Here is a 24,795-nt window from a genome sequence, read left to right as displayed (position 1 = left end):
TTAATTATCTCGTTTGAGATAGTGCACTGCTTTTGGCCTCAGGTGGCAGAAATCACTGTGCTGTAAATTCTTGGAATGCTTTGATGTCTCTTTGCTAACAGAGGATATAGAATTTGAAAGCAGAAGTCCTGTTCTCTCATACTGTCCCCTAGTGACAAGTGACCATAAATACACATTACAGCAGTACTAATTAGTAGCAAGGAAATGTAACAAATAGGAAATAAAAAATGAGCACTTGCAAGCCTCTAAATAAATTGGCTGCTAAAAGGTTAATTGGGAAGAAAATTATCCTCCTCACACTTACAAAGCACTTTTTTTCAGTTTAAGAGCTCTTGCCCAGTAAAGAAGTGAACTGGGTAATACAATGGGTTAGCCTATGCTTCCAAATGATTACTCCGTTAATAAGGGTATGACAGGGATTGAAATAATAATAATACAAATAAACGAAAAACAGACATGATCTATACCCTCACAAGGGTATGGTAAACACACCAACACACAACCATTTCCTCAAGGTGTCCTACAGACATGTTTGCAAATGCCAGGTGTGCAGTACTGCCCAGGACTGTCCTGTGATACTTCAAGGCAAATCCTTCTCAAAACAGAAGCTGATAAGAATCAGTTCAAGGCAGCTCAAAAAACCTCTCTTTGTATCTTGAGTGTCCTTGATGTAAGCTGGCAGCACCTTTACAAGTGGCTGAAGATGAAAATCTACAAACTGCGCTAAAGGTTGAGCATCGGAGTCCAGTTTGAATTGTATTGTTAGGATCCTTGTCGGTGGTTACATAACTACGGTATTGCAGTCACTCAGCATTTTCAGCATGCCAGTTTGATATTCAGCGTAATTAAGAGCTACTCCACCTTTATCACGTGGCTTAACCACTTAACAACCGCCTAACGCCGATAGGTGTCGGCGGGTCGTTAGTGGTATAGCATGGGATCGAGCGGCCTTTCCATGCCAGTTCACGGAGGCTGTCTCCGTGAACAGCCGGAGAGCCGCCGATTGCGGCTCGCAAGCGAAATGTAAACACGCGGGGAAGAAATCCCCGCTATTTACATCATACGGCGCTGCTGCGCAGGATTCAGCCTATCATATGCCGGCGATCCCCGGCCAATCAGAGGCCGGGGATCGCCGGCATATGATAGGCTGAATCCTATCCTTCAATGCGCAGGACGGATATCCGTCCTGCGCAGCCCATGGAGGGAGAGGGAGGGACGGGAAGGCAGGGAGCGCCGAAAACGCTGCGCAGGGGGGCTTTGAAGAGCCCCTCGCAGATCACAAACAGCCGGCGGCGATCGATCAGACCCCCCAGCAGGACATCCCCCTAGTGGGGAAAAAAGGGGGGAAGTCTAATCGCCAAGGCTCAATCCTGATCGGTGCTGTGGGCTGGAGAGCCCACGCAGCACTGATCACTGCAGAAAGCCCTGGTCCTTAAAGCGGTACATAACCCTGCATTTCAACTTTGCTCTAAAACATTATTTACAGTATATTATATGCAACCAGCTTTTTTTTTTCACTAGACCAGCATTGGAAGGGTTGCACAGAGTTTTAAAGTTCCAGGAGATTTCTGCAGAAGCATCCGAAGCTCAGATAGTTACATTTTGTTTACATAAATGTATCTAAGTGTTGAATGTGACTCACTCTCTCTGACTGAGCTGGAGGACAGCCAAAGTGTGTAACATTCAACACTCAGGCCTAGTGCACACCAAAAACCGCTAGCAGATCCGCAAAATGCTAGCAGATTTTGAAACGCTTTTTCTTATTTTTCTGCAGCGTTTCAGCTAGCGTTTTGCGGTTTTGTGTAGCGGTTTTGGTATAGTAGATTTAATGTATTGTTACAGTAAAGCTGTTACTGAACAGCTACTGTAACGAAAAACGCCTGGCAAACCGCTCTGAAGTGCCGTTTTTCAGAGCGGTTTGCGGTTTTCCTATACTTAACATTGAGGCAGAAACGCATCCGCAATCCAAAATCTGCAGCAGCCCGGGAGTATGCGTTTTTGCAAAACGCCTCCCGCTCTGGTGTGCACCAGCCCATTGAAATACATTACCCTAGCGGATCCCCACCCGCAAGCAGATCAGAAACCGCAGCGGAAACGCTCCGGTGTGCACTAGGCCTTAGATACATTTATGTAAACAAAATGTATCTATTTCAGCTTCGGATGCGTCTGCAGAAATCTCCAGGAACTTTAAAACTCTGTGTAACCCTTCCAATGCTGGTCTAGTAAAAAAAAAAAAAATGCTGGTTGCATATAATATACTGTAAATAATGATTTAGAGCAAAGTTGAAATGCAGGGTTATATTCCGCTTTAAGTGGTTAAAGCGGACCCAAACCAAACATTTTTTTAATTCAAAATTTTTAGTTGCACTGCTCTGACACATACAAAAATAAATAAACACTCCTTCAAGCCTATGAGCATTTCAGTGCATGCTTTTCACCCTTCTCTTTCCATAACTAGGGTTATACAGGTGGCAGCCATTAGCAATTCCTCTTTTGTTATTCCCCCAGTTTCCGGATTCTGTCCCGGCAATATGAAAGGAAGGGAGGGGCTTCTCCAATAAATGTAAAATATTTTGGATTTGTCATCATGCAGCTGAAAAAAAGCTGCTATTTATTATTATAATTTAGAAAATAGATTTTATTTCTGAAATATTGTATTTTTAATTTGGGTCCATTTTAATAATGATACTACAGTAGTTCTTAGGAGATTTCCAAGTTCATTATGACCCAAACTGTATACATACTGTGTTTTCATGCATCTATCATCATGCTTAAACATTTGTGTAAGGCGTTTAGGGGAATTAAAGAGCCTGGTAGAATGAATTACCCAGAGCTACCTAGTATAGGTAGCTAGTATAGTTTCCTCCACTATAGGTAGGCAATATTGTTGCCCCCAGTATAGGTAGCTGCCCCAGTATAGGTAGGATAGTTGCCCTCAGTATAGGTAGTATAGTTGCCCCAGTATAGGTAGCTAGCATAGTTGCCCCAGTATAGGTATTATAGTTGCTTCAGTATAGGTAGCTAGTATAGTTGCCCCAGTATAGGTAGGTAGTATAGTTGCCCCAGTATAGGTTGCTACTATAGTTGCCCCCAGTATAGGTAGTATAGTTGCCCCCCCAGTATAGGTAGCTGCCCCAGTATAGGTAGTATAGTTGCCCTCAGTATAGGTAGTATAGTGGCACCAGTCACCCCCGGATTTAGGTCACAGGAGCCTATAGGCACAGATGTTCTGGCACCTTTGACTTCCCCCTCCATGACCCTACAAACCTCCACTGAACCACACCGCAAGTGTGCTGACTGTCCCAGCTGTCACTTCTCCTTTACTTCCCTTACCTGTCATAGGTGGCTACAGGTGCCCCTTAGTATTAAGTAGTAAGTGGTGCCCTCAATATTAAGTTGCATGGGGAAGAAGGCACTCGTGGAGCAGTGTGAGCCGCCTTTTTATCATCAGGCGCCTGTAGGCAAATGCCTACAGTGCCTTATGGTAAATCCGGCCCTGTCCCCAGTATAAGTAGCTAGTATAGTTGCCCCAGTATAGGTAGCCTGGAAGGGGAGCCAAGCCGCGGGCACATTGGTGAGGAGGGGGTCGGCCAGGTATAGGTGTCCCCAGTATAGGTAGCCAGCATAGTTGCCCCAGTATAAGTATCTAGTATAGTTACCCCCACTATAGGTAGGCAATATTATTGCCCCAGTATAGGTAGCTGGTATAGTTTCCCCCTAGTATAGGTAGCTGCCCCAGTATAGGTAGGATAGTTGCCCTCAGTATAGGTAGTATAGTTGCCCCAGTATAGGTAGCTAGTATAGTTTCCACAGTATTGGTAGTAGAGTTGCCCCAGTATAGGTAGCTAGTATAGTTGCCCCAGTATAGGTAGCTAGTCAGGCCCGGCCCGCCCCTGAGGCGGGGTGAAACTTTTGCCTCAGGCGGCACTTCTGGGGGGGGGGGGGGGGGGCGGCACACGCCCGTCCGTGGGTGTGGGGGGCCGCCCGAGCTGGAGGAGATAGCGGGCAGGAAGGGAGTACTGGGCCTAGCGGCGGGGAGGGGGGTCGGACCCCCCCCTCCCTCACCTGGGACCTCCGTCCTCCTCTCCCCTCCAGCTTTAAAGAGTTAAGTTGCCGCTGCTATTGTAAGAGGCACGGGCGGGGATCACTCACCTTTTCCGCGTTCCAGCGTGCGCTCCACTGACGTCACTTCCTGCTACGCCGCCCACTGTATTGTAAGTGTACGGCACTACAGGAAATGACGTCAGTGGAGCGCACGTTGGAACGCGGAAAAGGTGAGTGATCCCCTCCCGTGCCTCTTACAATAGCAGCGGCAACTTAACTCTTTAAAGCTGGAGGGGAGCGGAGGACAGGGGACCCAGGTGAGGGAGGGGGGGTCCGACCCCCCTCCCCGCCGCTAGGCCAATACCCCCTTCCTGCCCGCTATCCCCTCCAGCTCGGCGGCCTATTACACCCATGGCTTGGGGGGGGGGGGGGGGGGCGGCGGTTGCGATTTCTTCAAAGTTTGCCTCGGGCGGAAAAAAGTCTAGGGCCAGGCCTGTATCTAGTATAGTTGCCCCCCGTATATGTAGTATAGTTTCCCCAGTATAGACAGCTAGTATAGTTGCTCCTATTATAGGTAGTATAGTTGCCCCAGTATAGGTTGCGCTCATTATAGGTAGTATAGTGGCCCCAATACAAGTAGCTAGTATAGTTGCCCCAGTATAGGTAGCCTGGAAGGGGAGCCGAGCTGCGTGCACAGCCATGGGGACGGGGGTCAGACCCCCCCATGCTCCCTCTAAACATAGTACATTAGCGTGGCAGCGGGCAGGGGAATAATTACTCACCCCTTTCTTTCGCTTCCGCGTTCCAAGCGTCGGAAGGCTGCATGCGTGTCACAGTTCTCCACTAGTGGTCGGAATTGAAGACAGAGAAGAACTGTGACACGCACACAACCTTCATGCCGCGATGCACCTCAAAATAAACCAATAGGCTCCATAGTGTAAAACCATATTACATTATACTGTATATTAAAATTAAGATGGAACACTCACATTATGTAGACTTTTAAAATATAGCTCTGAGTTTTAATGAGCTCAACCCCCGAATGTGGGCCATCTGGATGGCTTTCAGCTGCGCCGTCTCACTGGGCTCCAGTTACCAAGCGCCACACTGACCTAACTTCTGTCAACTACTAGGGGTGAGCGCTCCGTCTTGAGGGTGTGGTGGTGGTGACTCACGCTTGAAGGCTACCCATATCAAGGACTGTGTCATCTAGAGTCTAGATTCTAGTCGAGACTTTTCAGGCTAATTTGGTCTGGGTTCTTGCTCATATTGGACTTCATATGTGCACTTTGGCCTTTACTATATAACAATAGATTTTTAGATAAGTGCACCACCATTGTGGACACTTACCTCAGGAAGGGGAAGCCTCTGGATCATAATGAGGCTTCCCCCATTCTCCTCTGTCCCTCCTCTGTCAGCTGCCGAAGATCCGCCGTGGCTCCAGGATCATAACAATCTTGTGTGAGCCTCGCACAGGTTCAGTAGTGGTTTTCCTTCAGGTTCAGTAGTGGTCTGGAGGAAGCCCTGGGTAAGTAGATTTTTTTTTTCATCCTCAGACATTCCCTTTAAACCTTTTAAAGAGGATCTGTAAAAAAGTAGTGCCCTATGGGGTACTTACCTCGGGAGGGAGAAGCCTCTGGGTCCTAACGGGTCTTCCCCCATCCTTCGTCCCTCCGTTCCAGCGCTGTCAGCCGCCAAATGTTGCGGTGAGGGCACAGGACGGCTTCCAGGGACTGGAGGAAGCCCCAGGTAAATAAATCTTTTTTTTTTGGTACTTAAAATTTTTTATTGAGGAAAATGCAGTACAAAGAAATGCAGTAAGATCATTCATATATTCAGAACCAACAATAAAATAAATCTTTTTTTTTCCATCCTCGGAAATTTCCTTTAACTATATTTTGTAACTCTACATTTCAATAGAAATCTCCTCCATACAGTAATTTTGCTGTGTCTTTCCACCTTAAATTTATCTAAAATATGTTAATTTATGGAGAGTCTCAATTAATGTTTGAGTAGTTGGAGAGGCAGGCAAAGTCCACTTTAACAGAATACATTGTTTTGCTCTCATGAGTTTAAAGTCAATTGGGTTCCAAGTTTGCAACATCTTCGTGGTGGGACCTAGGCAACGTCAAGTAGGGGATTGCCTGTTGGAGTGAAGTATGGTGGGGACTTTATGGGCCCCAAGCCGCAATGGTAGCCATGAAGACCCAACAGGAACATGATTACTAAAGCAAAGCAAACAGCTGTGTGGAGTTGCTGGTCTCCCATCAGAAGGGTCTTTGGGAACGCTGGCTAGATATATCAAGTACCGGTGTAATCTAGGTCCCACCAAAAACTAGCACTGCTGCCTTGTCGCGGAAGTGGCATTCCAAAGGCTAAGGCAGAGAACCCAGACAGAAAAACTGTGTGACTGGAAGGAAGCTTCAGGTGGCCATCACCAGGATTGGGTGATGAAGGATAACACCCTACAAAACTTAAATCAAATTATTACTGAAACTGAAGTGAAGGAAATTCGGACATTTATTATGGGTTTTAGAAAAATATCAGGTGTAGAGTCCAATTGTTCAGGACAATGGAATAAAAATGATTTTTATAATTCTCAAACATAAACAGAAGCAACACAGTTGAAAAAGTAATTTTCAAGCTTTGTGGGTGTGCATGCTGCTGCTACCTTGTTTACATGATCTCACTGTTCACACTACAAGGGGGAAGACATAGAATTGATCTTTTTGAGACAATTACAGCTTATTGCAATGCCAGGCTGTGGTGCAGGAAGTAGCCAAGTGTCAGGGCTCCCGAACAATTCATTTTAGAGGATGCAGAACTTTCTATCACAGTATTAAGTGTTATCTGTCTTATTTTATGTAATTGAACAGGTGGGTGTTTATAATAAAGAGAGGCTATCAAGAAAGTGACTGTGATCCTCACTCTTCTGTGATAACTAAGATCAAAGGATCTTCAGTTACTAAAGACTTCCAGGAACTTCAAGGCAGACTGTGGGATGAGGCAGACTTTGTAAAGCCATCTCAGGTGAATCTTTCCATTTCTTATCATATGCCATTTCCAATTCTAATCCTCATTATTATTATTATTGTTATTATTATTAGCCTGTTATCCTTTTTAAGTTCCAACTTATATGGTGGCTGATTCATAAACCTTTTCTTCGTTGGGCAGATCCATGCGGCGGATTGCTCGTGGGTGGGGCACAAGGGGGGTCGGGTGCCATACACATACCTGATTGTTGGCTGATGTGATCGTTATATGGCGTGTGTACGAGGCTTTAATAATTCAGACCACTGTGTAGAGATTGCAGCAGGATATTCCAGAAACCATTCGCTAAGCTAAATCGCCACATTGAATTTGCCAAGTATACTTTTTCAAAAAGAAATCCTCATCCTGTGTCCAACAAGACAATGGCTATCATTCATAAAAGTGTGTTCGGTAAAAAAAATCCAGGCGGGAAAATACCGCATTTGGAATTTTAGACTTCTGTGTGCTCATTCATAAAAAATGTTAGAGTTGCGATAGCACTGCGGTATTTTTCCGAACTAGGCTGGCTCTAGGCTGGCGGAAAGACGAGAAGCTGCCTGAGTTGTTACATTTTCTCCTCCAGAGACAACGTTACAATAGAAGAGGCAGCCCCAGCATCCCTTTAGATGTGCATTTTTTTTAAACTGCCTCTGCCCTGAATCTGCGCTGACAGTCTTTCTAAACAATCTATTTAATTGCCACAGCTTAGAAGAACGTCAAGAAATGTTACACATGCAGGCTTTCTGATGTGAAATATATCTGAAAACAGGTACCCAAGGGGTTAAAAACACAGCCTGAGTATTCTGGGATGCCTTTTTTTTCTCTGCTCTCACTGCTGCTGCCTGGGAGGTCTGTCTCCATTAACTTAGCTGTTATCCGCATGCTTATCGAGTCTTCCAAGGGAGCAGTATTCTCCGTCCTGATTCCGCCTGCTCTAAATTTTATGAATTGACATATGGGGACATGTGTTGAGATAATCACTGCATAAGACGGTAATTTATCGCTCTGCTCGGGAATGTCAGCTTTGCATGCGGAAACAGCTTTTATGAATGGACACTTTGCTAAGTGCTCAGTAAAGTCAGCTGTTTTCAGCATTTCCGCATGCGGGAATGGTTTATGAATGATAGCCAATGTGACAGAGAGATCAGCTTTTATGAAAGCTCTCCTTAATAATGTGGAGAAACCAGCTGCCTCACTTTTCTTTCTGTTTACTCTAGGGAGAAAACGTCCTTTTCTTGGTGACAAATTTCATCTCCACACCAGGACAAGTGCTAGGTGTGTGTCCAGAGGTGAGCGCACGCGCCATTCATATAGTGCTTTAGTCTTCTGTGACCTCAGACACTAGTTTCGGCCTCACGCCATCATCAGGGAATACCAAGGTACCCCTTGATGACGGCGTGAGGCCGAAACTAGTCGGGACGAGAGCGGGCTATGCATCTTTGATCGATATTTTGCTGAGTACCACAGGGGTGGGAAGCGAATTAGCCGGAGAGGGTCCTAATTGGTTTAGGACCCTCATGATGTAAGTGATCATACTGTAATTTTAACCTACTACTTCCAATAAATTTTGTTTGAAATAGATCCACTGAGAGCACTCTTCTCCTTTCTCGTTTATACTGGGTTGCTTGGAGCATACACTATAGCACCCAAATTACAGGAGGGGCCTCTGGAGGTGGATTGGAGTACCTGTTTAACCACGTAATCCCTGGCGCTGTGGCTGAACCTGATAGATAGAGGTGTGCACTTCTCTGAATCAGAGCACCACCCTGTATTTCACTGCTGTCCACAAAGCAATGACAGACCTTCAGCTCTTAATAATGATGCTTACATAATTCTATGGACTGCAAGAAGGGTTAGTGCTCTTGCTCTAACTCAAACAACACAAGGTCTCTGTTTAGTGTGGGCTTATGCTTACAGAGCAACATGGGCACACTAGTAATAGCTCAGTGAAGGCACTTGCTTTGTGCTAACTACAAATAAACATTAAAAGGCCTCTACAACGAACCCCCAAGATATGAACGACCCACCAATATGAATGTCATGCTCGGCGCAATGATGTTACATGTGCATCTAAGTCGACAAAGCAGGGACTGCTTAGAGCTCCTTGGAGTGCTGTGGGACATTGTTTGAGGTGAATAACTCAGAGGAGACACGGCAGATGGATGCACAGAAGGGGCACAGGATGACAGGAGGAAGCACAGAGGGGACACAATGGGATAGGAGAAGGTAAAGAGGGGCCCCAAAGATCAGTGGCACGTGTCCCAGATCTATTCTGGGGTGCCCCTGATGTTCCCCAGGCAGAGTCAGCTGTGGTGTCACAATGGTGGGCATGCTGGGAACTCTGTTGCATTAATCGGGGGTATGCTGGATGCTGAGGTTCCTCTATGTAGGCATACTGGGTGCTGTGGTGCCATGCTGGGCTCTGCATATGGGGGCATGCAGGGAGCTGTGGTTCTTCTATGGGGGCATGTTGGGGGTTGTGGTGCCTCAATGGGAGGTCTGTGGGAGCATGGGAGGGAATCGTCTAGAAGGTCAGGGAATGCTATGGGTAAACTGCCAGATAACCTGGCGTCAGGCCAGCCTGCCCAGCTGAAAGCCAGTACTGCCAGCACAGAACCCAGGTAACTACCCATTTATGTGAATTTATGTGTATTTTTTTTTTTTTTTTGGCATCAATGGAGAGGGGGCTGCATCCAACATTTTTCTGGGCAGGCCTACTTAAACCGCTGTTAAGTTCATGAAAATTTGACTCCACCCATGACCACACTCACATTCTGGTGCATGGCCACACCAATTTTCCGTCTGGAGTTCCCAAAAGTGCCCCGGATCTCTTAGTATCCTAGCAAGACCCTTGGAGGGGCCACAGGGGGACAGGAGGAGGCACAGGGTGACCAGAGGAGGCAGAGAGGGACAGAAGGAGGTCACGGGGGCACAGTGGCACTGGGGGGGACACTGGAAGGACAGCGGCGCAGAAAGTGGGGACACTGGAAACACAGTGGAGGACATTGGTGGCACAGTAGGGGACACAGGTGGCATGGGTAGGAGACTGAAGCCATAGAGGGGGATACTGGAGCCACACAGGAGGAAACTGGAGCCACAGAGTGGGACACAGGAGCCACAGAGGGACACACACAAGACACTGGAGGCATGAGGGCGACACTGGATTTGCAGAGGGGAACACAAGTGGCACAGAAGGAAAGACAGTGGATCCATAGAATGGGACACTGGAGGCACAAAGGAGGCACGGGGGGACAGAGGTGGCACAAACTGAAACACAATAACATACAAAACATGCTGTAGCACTATAATATTGCAAGTATCGTCATATATTGAGGATCTTATATAATAACATAAATGCATTTATCTGCTATAATTTGTTTTACAGAGCCCATCGATTTCAGATGGTAGATGTGGGGAAAACCTAGACTGTACTCTGGGAGAACATGTGGTGAATGGAAATGGTAATGATTTCACATAAATTAACCAGACAGACACAAACATATCAGTGCTGTAAGTAAAGGCTGAGGGTGAAAAATGGTGCTGATCTGATCAATTTGAGGTGCTTGAAATGTGCTTGTCCCTCATAAAAATGGTTAGTAATGCTTAGGTAATTTCATGGGCCAAATTGAAAATAATCGTAAAGCGTTTCACCAGACATTACATTTACTTAGGCAGCATTTCAACAGAAAAATACACGTAAATGCGGCATCATTTCACCAGAAAATACGCAATGCGGGCAGCGTTTCACCAAAACATACACGTAATGTGGGCAGCGTTTCACCAGAAAATACACATAGGCAAGGGAACAGAAGGAGGAACAAGGGGACAGAAGGAGTCACACAGGATGACAAAAGGAGGCACAATGAGGGACAGAATGAGACACGAAGGAGGACAGAAGGAGGCACCGGAGGACAGAAGGAGGTACACAGAGGGGCAGCGGGAGGTACAGGGGGACAGAAGAAGGCATGAGGGCCAGAAGGAGGCACAATTAAAGAGGACAGAAGGAAGCACAGGGGGACTGAAGGAGGCACACAGGGGGACAGAAGGAGGCCCAAAGTGAGGCAGAAGGAGGAACACAGGGAGGCAGAAGAAGGCACAATGGGGGACAGATTGAGGCAAAAAGGGGGACAAAAGGAGGCACAGGAGGAAAGAAGGCACAGGGAGACTGAAGGAGGCACATGGGGACAGAAGGAGGCACAATGGGGGACAGAAAAAAAGCACAAAAGGGGGGCAGAAGTAGACACAAAAGAGGGACATAAGAAGGCAGAGGGGGATGTAAGGAGGCACAGGGAGACAGAAGGAGGCAGAGGTGGACAGAGCCACATGGAGACAAAATAAGGCACAAAGGGGCACAGAAGGAGGCAGAGGGGGACAGGGAAAGGTGCAGGGGGACTGAAGAGGCACATCAAAACAGAATGAGGCACAAATGGAGACAGAAGGAGGCACAGGAAGACAGAAGGAGGCAGAGTGGGACTAAAGGAGGAACAGGGGTGGGGGCAGAGGTAGCACAAGGGGACAAAGAAAGGCACAAGGGGACATAAGGAGGCACAGGGGGACAGAAGGAGGCACAAAGGGGCACAGAAGGAGGCAGAAGTGGCACAGGGGGACTGAAGAAGGCACATGGAGACAGAAGGAGGCAGAAAGGGAGACAGAAGGAGACTTAAAGTGAGACAGAAGGACAAACAGTGGGTCAGACATGGCACAATGGACTGAAGGAGGCACAAAGAGACAGAAGGAGGCACAAAAGGGATAGAAGGAGGCACAAAGGGGAAAAAAAGGATGCACAAGGCACAGAGGGACACAGTGGCAGCTGCCTGCAACTTACGCTAAGCAGATGCAGCAGAAGCAAGTAATAGAACACCCACGGGGTGGGGCTTAGTCAGGGGCAGGGCTTCATTCAGGGGTGGGGCTTCATCCAGCAACATGGTGCCCTCAGGACCAATGGCACACCAGGCGATGGCCTGTACTGCCTATGCCTAAAAGTGCCCCTGAACCAGGCTGTTTTACTTGCTTTATATTGCTGCATGAAAGAGTTAATTTTTAAGCATGGAAGTGACAGCTTCTGTCTTGTTGGTACCTTGTTGGGAATATAGTAAACATCACTGCTAAACAGATTACAGCCATAAAAGTTTTCCTGGCAGAATACAACTTCTGAGCCAGCCAGTGGGCTATTTTGTTGAGCTGCAGCTTGTCATGTGAGAACATTCGGGGAGGGGGGGGGGGGGGGGGGCGGGGGCATGCTCACAAGTTTCCCTCAGCAAAAAGTCTAGGACCAGCCCTGTACATCAGGCCCGGATTCACCTCACAAGAGCCTATAGGCACAAGCGTCCTGGCACCCTAGACTTCACCGTCCAAGAACCTACAAACACCAGTTGAACCGCACCACAATATTGCTGGCTGGCCCAGCTGTCACTTCTCCTTTACTCCCCTTGCCCGTAATAGGTGTCCCTTAGTATTAGGCAGCCAGAGGTACCCTCAGTATTAAGTAGCTAGTGGTGCCCCTGACTAAAGGGAAATATCATCAGTGGAATGCCGAGAGGTGGGTCAGTAACCTTTGATTTACAGTCCGCTTGGGACTTTGCATAGGGAAGGAGAGAGGGAGGTGCTAGGGGAGGGGGAGTGAGCCTCCTCATTCAGAATATATGCTGACATCAAACCAACATACGTTGATTTGGGTGATACCTGTACCTGTATCCCTGATAACTGTACATGGTTTATTGCAAGCTTTTAAATGTTACGTTTATTTTACAGATATTATACAGAACTGGATCAGAACCAGGAGAGAAAATAACTGTCAGGACAGTTGTACAGTCAAATGCCATCTACTGTCAGTAGACAAGTATTATGCACACTAGAATACTTCACATCTCTTACCAAAAGTAGACTTTTGTCCTATGTAAGCCACTCAATTACTACTACTCCAGTGCTCATATGAAGTAAACTTTGGCCAAAAACTCTATTTTTAATTTGCATAAGGATTTACTTCGCTTAAAGAGACTCCGTAACAAAAATTGCATCCTGTTTTTTATCATCCTACAAGTTCTAAAAGCTATTCTAATGTGTTCTGGCTTACTGCAGCACTTTCTACTATCACAGTCTCTGTAATAAATCAACTTATCTCTCTCTTGTCAGACTTGTCAGCCTGTGTCTGGAAGGCTGCCAAGTTCTTCAGTGTTGTGGTTCTGCTATGAACTCCCCCTTCCAGGCCCCTCTATGCACACTGCCTGTGTGTTATTTAGATTAGAGCAGCTTCTCTCTTCTCTCTTATCTTTTACAAGCTGGATAAATCGTCCTCTGAGCTGGCTGGGCTTTCACATAGTGAGGAATTACAGACAAGGGCAAAGCTGTTTGCAGGAAGAAACAAGCAGCCTGAAACTTCAGTGCATGAGAGATGCAGGGGGAAAGAAACACACAAATGATCTCTTGAGATTCAAAAGGAAGGCTGTATACAGCCTGCTTGTGTATGGATGTATTTTCTATGTGTGGACATACTGTACATCAACCTACTTCCTGTTTTGGTGGCCATTTTGTTTGTTTATAAACAAACTTTTTAAAACTGTTTTTAACCACTTTTAATGCGGTGGGGAGCGGCGAAATTGTGACAGAGGGTAATAGGAGATGTCCCCTAACGCACTGGTATGTTTACTTTTGTGTGATTTTAACAATACAGATTCTCTTTAAAAATTGCTCTAAAGTCCAAACTGGCAGCTCAATTCCCAGTACAAAAGATTGCTTAGAAACAATTACTGGACCTATCACTTTCTCTGATTAGTTGTTATTAACATGGTGTTATATAGTCCAGGACAGCACAAAACACGTTATTTGCCTCCAGTTTTCCTGTGCAATTATATTATCAAGTTTTGCTTTTGATCTAAGTAAATGTAAATTCAGAGAACTATGCAAGCAGTGTCTGTGGTGCTTTTTGGAATTTTTGATAGAAATTAACTGTAGCTGCTATTTCACATTAACCTCCTTAGCATTCTGGGCGAGCTGAGCTCATCCAGTAACGCCGTTGTGCACCGCTTCGGCCCTGGAGGGCCGATTTGCACAATTTTTTCTTTTTTCTTTAAACACGCAGCTAGCACTTTGCTAGCTGAGTGTTTGTTTCGATCACTGCCGCTTGCCACCGATCTACTGCTACCCGCCGCGAAAGAGGGCCCCCCCACACAGACTCTTTGCGCAGCCTGTCCAATCACCGCAAGGCTGCTCTATGGCGTAGATCGGGACTCCCCCTGACGTCACGACGCCGATGACGTCATCGCGATCGTCGCCATGGCGACGGGGGAAGCCCATACAGGAAATCCCGTTCAGAACGGGATTTCCTGTTGGGTAATAGCACCGGCGGCGATCGGAGGGGTGGGAGGTATTTGGCAGGGGGCCAGGAAGCATGTAGCTATCGCTAGGCTAGCTACATGTTAAAAAAAAAAAAGCTTTAAAAAACCTTCCTGTGGCCATGCGCCGCAATAAATCAGAACGCTAGGGAGTTTGGATTCACACTGCGTGTTGCATAACCCATGCGTTATAATGCCTGTGAACTGCAAAGGAGACTGGGCATAGACTTTAATACAGATTATATTAGAATAATGCGATCTGTTACAATACAAAGATGTGAACAGGCCCATAAAATTGTATGGACAGTGAATTAACATGCAAAATTATTCTGCAACACAACTGGCGCAGTGTGAACTAACCCTGACAGGATTCCCATGAAATGCCTTTCATAAGGTCATCTCATATTTGGGCTTTTGACAATGTTGCAGGAAACACAGGTTGTGCCATCTATACTGAATAAGACAATCTATGTATCCTCTTGTCCCTCAGGTGTGAAAACTGGGCGATGCATTTTCCTGAACAGCACCCATTCAACTTGTCAGATATATGGCTGGTGTCCTGTTGAGAAAGAATCCCTGGTGAGGTAATGTGGTTAATAGACACAAAGCTGCCTTTTATGTCTCAGATAATGGTCTGCGATTGAAATATAGAGATTGTACTTGAGAGACCCGGGCAGATGTCAAAATTCTAAATCATCATAGTTTTTCACATGGAAAACATCAACACAAAGCTCTTAACTGTCATTCTGTATATGTACATTACCTTCAAACTGCTTCTAGTAGCTATAGCCTGGCAAACACTGATGAAATTTGTCTCTTGAAAGGACCAATAAAGATGGTTCCAGCAGGTAGTTTTAGCAGCATCCCTCCCTCTCCATCCTCGCCAGTGCCCCTTCTCTGTTTCTTGCAGGCATATGCATACTCAAGTAACATGCTGCCTCATGGATACAGAGATGGTGCAGGGAACCATGGAAACAATAATATTGAAGGACGGAGCGCACTGGCTGGACAGATGACAATGCTCCTCTGTGTGCACTTTACAACAAATAGGGGGGGGGGGGGGGCACCATTAAAGGGGGAGACTTGAGGGCCCATACAGCTGGCTCTGGAGCAATTGCCCAGTTTGCCCACATGCATACATTGGGTGAAGCAGTCCATCCTAGTAGATTGTGGAAGAGGAGACCAGTGACTTTGGAAGACACCTTTATGCACATTAGATTTCCAACCAAAACTTTCCAGTCCGAAAGTGTGCACACTACATCGCAATTTTTCATTCGGCCCTAGTAAAATTCTTGTAGGGGGCCCCATAGTTTGTAGTTACGTCCCTTCTCCCACTATTTAAAAAAAATCTGATGCAATAATTGTTGTTCAGTTTAGTGTGCTATAAGTTTAATTCCTCTACCAGATACCTTTTAAGTAACATCAGTTGGGAAAGTGCAGATATGTACTTATCACAGAGCTCCTGATCTGCATGCTTATTGAGGGGTTGTGGCTAAAATTATTAGAGACACAGGATCAGCAGGAGAGTCATGCAGCTAGTATTATTTTAAAAGGAAAAATCTATATCCTTCTCAGTTTAGGTTCCCTTTAATGACTCTAGTAAAGTTTCTTAAACTACAGTCATTAAATGCTCTTGGAGCTTAAAGGTTGGACAGAGACGGGTCTAGAAATATTTGATATGTTCCTATAGCTGTTACAGTATCTGACCCCAAAGCTCTCGTATGAGGACTGTCTTCTGGCATGGATTGGGACTCAATCCATTGGATCCCTGTACAGTCAAGTCACCAGCCTACAGGCTATCGACACATCTGTTACTAAGGATGGTGGCAGAGGGATGATATGTGGTGCACAACAGAGTGGCTTTCAGCGAGGTTAGTGGGAGACTGATGTGCTCGGGGGTCACTAAGACAACCTGCACAAACCCCTGATTCTCACCAAAAGTGGTCTTTATTGTCTGTCCTGGACTGATCTGGTACAGATTCTGCACGCTGGAACTTGTTTGCTGCTTGTTCTCCCTCCATCTCCCTCTATAGCAACACTTGAGTTGCTTGCCTTCTATTCTAGCCCGCTGCTAGCCTCTAGGCTAGCGACGCAGTTGTACAGCGTCGGCACAGCACTGTCGTCCAAGGGATCATGTACCAATCCCTGCCAGGCAACAGAAATCCCTGTGTACAGAGCTTCATTTGGAAACAGTTGTCTGTAAATAATAATAATAATAATAATGCCATTCTTAAAATTATCAGGTAGGAAAAAAAGAGAGACTGTCTATTACCATGATTCTGTACAGCATATAAATCTTTATTTAAAGTGACTCCGAGCTCATCTAAAAAATAAAAGTTGTACTCACCAGGGGCTTTCTCCAGCCCAGTGCTGGTCGGGAGGTCTCACGCCGGCGTCCTGGCTCCTCTCCTTCTCCCCGCTCTGGAATGGCTGACAGGCCGCAGCCCGGGCGACACTCTCCCGAGTGTCGGGCTGCTCCTTCCACATATGACGCGGATTACGTCACACGCCGGCCGCCTTGTGTCATCACGGCGGCCGGCGTGAAAGTACTGCGCATGCGCGCTTTAATCGCGCATGCGCAGTACTTTCACGCCGGCCGCCGTGATGACGCGAGGCGGCCGGCGTGTGACGTAATCCGCGTCATATGCGGAAGGAGCAGCCCGACACTCGGGAGAGTGTCGCCCGGGCGGCGGCCTGTCGGCCATTCCGGAGCGGGGAGAAGGAGAGGAGCCAGGACGCCGGCGTGGGACCTACCGACCAGCACTGGACTGGAGAAAGTCCCTGGTGAGTACAACTTTTATTTTTTAGATGAGCTCAGAGTCCCTTTAAGGTATTTTAATGTTTTGCTTTATTTTTTATATTTCAGAAAAATACCTTTAAAAGAAGCTGAAAACTTCACAATCTTCATAAAAATTACAGTCTCTTTTAGAAAATTGAACTTTGTAAGGTAAGTGTTTTTGGAAGGTATGTAGCTAATACTGCACAGCATAGATAACCCCATGATTACTCTAACATAATTTGTAATAATGCTCTCTCACTGAGAGAGCTTGCTATAACCGTACTGTAGTAGCAGGGCCGGTTCAAGTAACAATTGGGCCCTAGGGCAAAATTAGCCTGGGGGCCCCCCAACAGACACCCCCGACCAAAAAGCATCATTAGAGGCCCTTTGTTGCAGCCAAATTTCCCTCCTGGGCCCGTGAGCTGGCAGCTGACCCTCCCCCAATCACCTCCCAACTTAACAGACTCTGCAGAGTCCCTGGGGAGTAACAGTTAAGATGGGGAGGGACACCTTGGGAGAGGGGCGTAACTAGAAATCACTGGGCCCCCCTGCGAAAATGAGGATGGGCCCCCCCATAGGCGCCAAATAATCGTAATGGGGCAGCGTTTCACTATAAAATAATCCTAATGCAGCAATATTTTACCAGAAATTAATCGTAAATTGGGCAGCATTTCACCAGAAATGAATCGTAAAATGGGCAGCATTTCACCATAAAATAATCGTAAAGTGGGCAGCATTTCACCAGAAATTAATCATAAATTGGGCAGCATTTCACCAGAAATGAATCGTAAATTGGGCAGCATTTCATCAGAAATTAATCGTAAATTGGGCAGCATTTCACCAGAAGTTAATTGCAAATTGTGCAGCATTTCCCTATAAAATAATCGTAAAGTGAGCAGCATTTCCCCATAAAATAATCGTAAAGTGAGCAGCATTTCCCCATAAAATAATCTTAAAGTGGGCAGCATTTTACCATAAAATAATCGTAAAGTGGGCAGCAGTCACCATAAAATAATCATAATGTGGGCAGCAGTCACCAGAAAATAATCGTAAAGTGGGCAGCAGTCACCAGAAAATCGCAATGTGGGCAGCAGTCACCAGAAAATAATCATAAAGTGGGCAGCAGTCACCAGAAAATCGTAATGTGGGCAGCAGTTACCAGAAAATCGCAATGTGGGCAGCAGTCACCAGAAAATTGCCATGTGGGCAGCAGTGACCAGAAAATCGCAATGTGGGCAGCAGACACCAGAAAATCGTAATGTGGGCAGCAGACACCAGAAAATCGCAATGTGGGCAGCAGACACCAGAAAATCGCAATATGGGCAGCAGGCACCAGAAAATCATAATGTGGGCAGCAGACACCAGAAAATAGTAATGTAGACAGAAGACACCAGAAAATCGCAATGTGGGCAGCAGACACCAGAAAATCGCCATGTGAGCAGCAGTCACCAGAAAATAGCAATGTGGGCAGCAGACATCAGAAAATAGCAATGTGGGCAGCAAGCACCAGAAAATCGCAATGTGGGCAGCAAGCACCAGAAAATAGAAATGTGGGCAGCAGGCACCAGAAAATCACAATGTGGGCAGCAGTTACCAGAAAATCGTAATGTAGGCAGCAGGCACCAGAAAATAGAAATGTGGGCAGCAGACACCAGATAATGGCAATGTGGGCAGCAGTCACCAGAAAATCGTAATGTGGGCAACAGGCACCAGAAAATAAAAATGTGGGCAGCAGTTACCAAAAAAAAAAAAATAATTTCACCTGTGAAAAGAAAACCAATTCACTCACCTGACAGAAGTCTCCTCTCCTGGCATCTGGCTCACAGCTCCCCGACGATCCTTCTGCAGCACATCTCCCGCGCTGACAGGCAGAGTGCAGGGCTATGGCAAGATGGCTGCCGAAGCCCTGTACTGGAGACATTAATAGTCTCCAGTGCAGGGCTTCGGCAGCCATCTTGCCGTAGCCCTGCTCTGCCTCCCGGGAGACTGTGGGGCTGCGGGCAATGAACTGGCCCGGCGTCTATTAGATGCTGCGGCCAGTTCCACACCTGGCTGGGGGGTCCCACAATCGGGGGGCAGCGCTTCCCCCGCACATGGCTGGCGGGCCCCAGAGCGGCCCTGGGCCCCCCTGCAGCCGATGGGGTTGCATCCCCAGTAGGTACGCCAGTGCCTTGGGGGCTCCTACAAGCTCTGGGGCCCTGGGGCAATTGCCTATTTTTTCCTATGGTAGCTCCGGCCCTGTAGTAGCAAGGCCGGATTTACACTTTGTTGTGCCCCTAGGCCAACTTTCTTGTTGACCCTCCCCCCCCCCCCCTTTCATTAGCAGCAGCAGCAACCTCCATTCTATGTACAGCCGCCCATTTCATGTGTACCATTCATGTACAGTAACCAGTCTCTTTCATTTACAGCTTCCTTGGGCAGCAACACCACTCTTCTCAACGTGTCACTCCCCATTTGCAGCCATCTTTTTCATATACAACAATTTCTTTACCATATCCCGCTACTCCCTAGGGATGCTGCCGCCCGAGGCCTGGACCTATGTGTTTGTGGCCTTTCCAGAAATCCAGTCCTAAGTACTAGGTGCTTATTGAAATAGCTGCCAGGGCAACAAAATATTTTTATGTATAGCTAACAGTAATATCCAAATGCAGTAGTATCCAGGGGTGTAACAATAGACCCTGCAAGGGATGCAGCTGCAGGGGGGCCCAGAAGCTGCAGGGGGCCCTGTCACAGGAGCCCTAGTGGCTGACCGCACTTAGCCTTCTAAACGGTGCCAGCGCGTGCGAACTCTGGTCGCAGTCAATGCGCAGGAACCGTTAAGAATTAGCCGCAGACAACTCAGAAGGGAGCCTGTGAGACACGGGTAATTACAACGTCACCTACTGGTTCAGAGTAAACTGCCACCACCGCGGTTACCATGGGACCGTGGAGCCCACTAACTGACTGACTAGTCCTGCGAATAAAACGGTTAAACACACGGTATTCTGTCTAGCCAACAACAAACAAACAGTAGCGTATCTTCAGAGACCCGGGATCAGTTCTGTGTGTGTGCTGATAAGCAGGGTAGCGGACAGTGAATGACTTGGAGAAAGTCGTTTATTCACGCAATATAAATAATTAATATATACAGACAATTATTAAAATCACAATTATTAAGACAGTAATAGCCAGTATAAAAAAAAATAAAAGAAGGGAGAAAAATACTTAGTTCCTGGAAAGATGTCCTTTTTGTGGGAAAACAGAGTTCTGGGTTTCAATTTGAGTTCAGAGTTCAGACCAGGTGGATGCCAGCATATCCTCAAGCTGGCATCTGATGAGTTCAAGATGTTTCAGTGTGGAGGACACTGAGTTTGGGTCCTCTGCCATTCTTATGCCCCTGCTTCAGTAGGAGGGAGTGAGGGCGGGGAGCCATACACCCCCTTAGAAGATGAGATGAGCCCTCCCCTTGTCCTGGGGGCTAGAAATCATATCTACCCATATATGGGCTCTATCTCACAGAACCGTACAGGTCAGGGCAGATTTATTAACATTTTCAGGTCTGTCTCGATTTGCCCAGCGCCCTGATACCAGACATGAGGGGTGGGACCCCTGTGGTATCATCAGGGCATTTTCAAACTGCCTAACTGGCAGTCCTTACCTCAGAATGTTCTGAAACTTCCTCAGAACCAGCACCGGGGCTCATGCTACACTTCCCCCACGTTTGGCGAAGCTGCCATCTCAGGAACCCCAGAAATATGACAGATCTGGGAAGTTATGGATTATGCTATGAGACTCAGGTTTATTCAGGATGTGTTCTAGCTGCTAACAGCTGACTTCTCTTTGATCTTTACCAGTGAGCAAGGTGTCAAGACCTCCCGGAGATTTGTAGCCTGCCTGGCTGCACCTAGGCATCCTGATCACCCCTTGGTTAATTAACATCTACATGAGATCAGCTAGGTGTCACCTTATACCTGATGGATGGGCCATCCGCACAGCTTGAAGCCAGGGACTCTCTGGGCCCAGGCTCATTAGCATATCAAAAGAGCCATCCAGCCTTTAGGATGGTGCTCTCTCTGCTAAGAAAAGGTATACAGCTCCCCCTACACACTCAACCCAGATTGTATCGATTTGAAGCGCAATCGATGCAGGGAATCGAGTGCGATCGCTTTTTCTTCACGGGCGGTTACAGGACGCGCCTGCGGCCCCGCAACCGTCCGTGACAGGCCCCCTAGGGGAAAAGTTTATTTTCCCTGTCCTGAGAGACTGAAAACGAAGGTCATGGAGAGAAAAAACGTTCTGCTCTCTGCACAGTTGTTCTAATGACTGCATCTACTCTGCCACTGATAAGGAATCATGCAAAATCATGCAAGATTTGTAGACAGTCCCTATTCAGTGTGTAGCAGGTTCTTTGTACAGAGACCTGCCCCCAGCCTCTCCACCCCCTCCCCAAGTGCTGTGTACTGTTGTGATGATGGAGAAGTCAGCAGAGCAAGTTCTGCTCCATCAGAGGAGGTCAGAGTGAGTGTAATAAGCTGAGACTGGGAGCACACTCGTCTGTCAGATTTCTGTATGCATATTCTGCACACCATGTGTGTCTGTATGTGTGAAAATATGCATGCTTTATCACAGAAATGTATGTAATAGAGAAAATGCCTGCAGTGCTTCACTGCTGGCAGTTTTTATCTGCATGGGGAAACACATTTAAGTGTGCACTAGCCAACTGAATAACATTGGTTCTCAGTTTACCTGTGAAGAAAGCAGGGGAGGGGGAGGGAGGGGGCCCCATCCAAAGTTTTGCAGGTGGGCCTAGTGATTTCTAGTTACGCCCCTGTATCCAACTTAAACTGGTGACTGAACAAATAATAAATCTTTCTGAGTTTGTTGACTCACACTCATGCATTTTCTAAAGCTATGTATATCAGGATACCCAAGCAGCTTAGGGTGACCCAAAACTACTAGGACAGTATAGGGGACCAGGGCCGGTTTAAGTAACAATGGGGCCCCAGGGCAAAATAAACCTGGGGGCCCCCCTAACAGATACCCCAGAACAAAAATCGGCATTAAGGGACCTTTTTTGCAGCTGGTATAGTCAGGGTGTGACGCCCCAATCGGTCGGAGCTCCACATTCTGGCTACCCCAGCCTGCATGGGGGACAAGGGGTTAAAAAGTTTCAGGAAGGGGGACCCCACATAATTTTTTTTAAAAAAATTCTCACACTAAACATCAAAAAAAACATTTGGGAAAATAGGACAAAATGCCAGGGATCTTCATACAGCCATATTGCGGCTGTATCGCAATCCCTGGCCAAAGCGCTGTGGCTGTATATGGACCCTCAGGAAACCCCGTCAGGAAATTTATTGCTCTTTCTTTTGATGCCTGTAAAATTACACTACCGTTGGGTTTGCTACTAAAAGTGACATTTACCGCATTGAAAAGTATACTTTTTTCCTTCGAAACTTTAAAATCGATTTTCTCAAAAACTATAAGGTCTTTTTGAAAAGTTTTTTCCTCTTACTCCCAATAATCTCCTTAACATATCCTGCAAATAGGGTTTCTAGCGTTTAAGGTGGGTTTTCTATTAACCATTAAAGTCAGCGGGTTTTTAAATGTGTATTTTTTTCCCTTTGAAACTTTAAAATCGATTTTCTCAAAACTATAAGGTCGATTTGAAAAATATTTTTTCCTCATGTAGCCACTGGGAGCCCCTACAAGCTCTGGGGCCCTGGGGCAATTGCCCCCTTTGCCTCTATGATAGCGCCGGCCCTGTAGGGGACTAAAAGAGACCTAAAAGTCCTCCTACTTAAAAGCCAACGCTCAGTGTAGTTTACTATCTACCTCTAATATTTGTTCCCTGAAATGAACATTAGTGATCTATTAAGGGGACAGTTTAGGAATGAATACTGTATAGACAAGCCCCTGGCCCATGAAGCATGTTCTGGTCTCTGAAGTCAGGAGGAGGATGGATTATCAGGCAGTGGCCCTTGGCAGGGAACAGAATACATGAACAATAGCAATCAGACAAGAGTGATCCAACTGCCTTGTTATCACTCAGGGTAGGAACACACTAGGAAGAAATGCTAGTGTTGTGCAACTATACTAGCTATACTGGGTGCAACTAAACTACATACAATGGGGGCAACTACACTACCCTATACTACTGGGGCAACTATACTAGCTACCTATAATGGGGCAGTACCGGGTGTCAAATGCCCTAGGTATGCCACTGTATGAAGTTAACTTTTCTTGAACATTGTTAAAGGACACCTGGAGTGAAAGTGATATAGTGACTGCCATATTTATTTCCTTTTAAACAGTTCCAGTTGCCTGGCAGTCCTGTTGATCTCTTTGGCTGCTTTGTGTGAATCACACACCTGGAAGAAGCATGTGGTTAATCTTGTCAGACTTCAGTCACAGCATCCGATCTGCATGCTTGTTCAGGGTCTATGGCTAAAAGTACTGGTGGCAGAGGATCAGCAGACTGCCGGCTAATTTGCATTGTTTAAATGGAAATATGTCATCCTCCATATCCCTTTCACTTCAGGCGTGCTTTAAGTGTGTTTTTGACTACATAAATTATAGACAGCCAAATCTGGTCTAGTGTCTCATTTGATTTAAAGGACATCTGAGGTGACATGTGACATGATGAGATAAACATGTTTATGTACAGTGCCAAGCACACAAATAACTGTGCTGTGTTCCTTTTTTTTCTTTCTGTACCTGTAAGAGTTAAAACGTAGGTAAGCAAGTTACAGTTTCTGTCTGGGTCTGGACTGGGTCGGACCATAGCATAACCCTTAGTGATAAGGAATTGCAGCTATAAAACACTTTCCTGGCAGTAAATGGCTTCCGAGAGCAGGAAAGAGATAAAAAGGGTCAATAGTTCATAGATTTTAGATCTGGCATACTTCAATGCATATGTCATTGAGCAGAGACAATGAAACAGTAAAAACCTAAAAAGTAGATTTGATTATAAAATAAAACTGGGATAGCTAAAAGTCCTTTTTAGAAGAAGGAGGATAGATACAAGTGTTTATCTCATTAGTGTATTTTCACCTCGGATGTCCTTTAAAAGTTTTTTTAGCTTCACTGTTCTGCTTCAGTTCTATTACAAATTGTCTTTTTTAAACTGAGCACATCATTTTTATGAATCACTACACTAGATATATAGTTCATCATTACACTAATAGAAGATATATAGTTCATCACTACACTAGATATGTAGTTCATCATTCACAACACTAGATATATAGTTCATTATCATGACTGTCTGTTTTGCAAGATTTTATTAACCTGCCTATGTTTTTTTCCAGTACTTAGACAAACATGTCTTACTGTACAAGCCATTCTCTCCATTGTCTAATTTAAAAGGACAAACGTACAGAAGACTTTGGATGATACATATTTTAAGAGCTGCAGATATGATCCGGTCTCCAGTCCTTACTGCCCGGTTTTCACAATCAAGGACATCACTACAAACGCCAAGCACAGCTTTGAAGAATTATCCCTTCTGGTATTTTTTCCTAAGTTTGTTTATAAAGCTTACCCTGTACTTAGAGAGGTGCCCTGCATGTCTCACCTGCTAGAGCTGTCATTTTCCATAGTGTAGTGGGTATGCGACTTTCAGCGTCCTGA

General features: G+C 46.2%; 1 protein-coding gene across 2 annotated transcripts in view; it reads left to right on the top strand.

The window, feature by feature from the left end:
- Window positions 1-24,795, top strand: part of P2RX6 (purinergic receptor P2X 6) — a 47,092-nt gene that overhangs the window by 7,661 nt on the left and 14,636 nt on the right. For both annotated transcript variants that reach the window (XM_068271639.1, XM_068271638.1), the window contains exons 2-7: window positions 6,921-7,074; window positions 8,292-8,363; window positions 10,460-10,535; window positions 14,896-14,989; window positions 17,272-17,352; window positions 24,532-24,673. In XM_068271639.1, coding sequence (XP_068127740.1) covers window positions 6,921-7,074; window positions 8,292-8,363; window positions 10,460-10,535; window positions 14,896-14,989; window positions 17,272-17,352; window positions 24,532-24,673 — 619 coding nt within the window. The remainder of the gene's footprint in view (window positions 1-6,920; window positions 7,075-8,291; window positions 8,364-10,459; window positions 10,536-14,895; window positions 14,990-17,271; window positions 17,353-24,531; window positions 24,674-24,795) is intronic.

Source organism: Hyperolius riggenbachi, chromosome 1, assembly GCF_040937935.1.
Source record: "Hyperolius riggenbachi isolate aHypRig1 chromosome 1, aHypRig1.pri, whole genome shotgun sequence".
NCBI lineage: Eukaryota > Metazoa > Chordata > Amphibia > Anura > Hyperoliidae > Hyperolius > Hyperolius riggenbachi.
The sequence above is the reverse complement of the archived record's forward strand: the minus strand, read 5'-3'. Positions and strand labels throughout refer to the sequence as shown.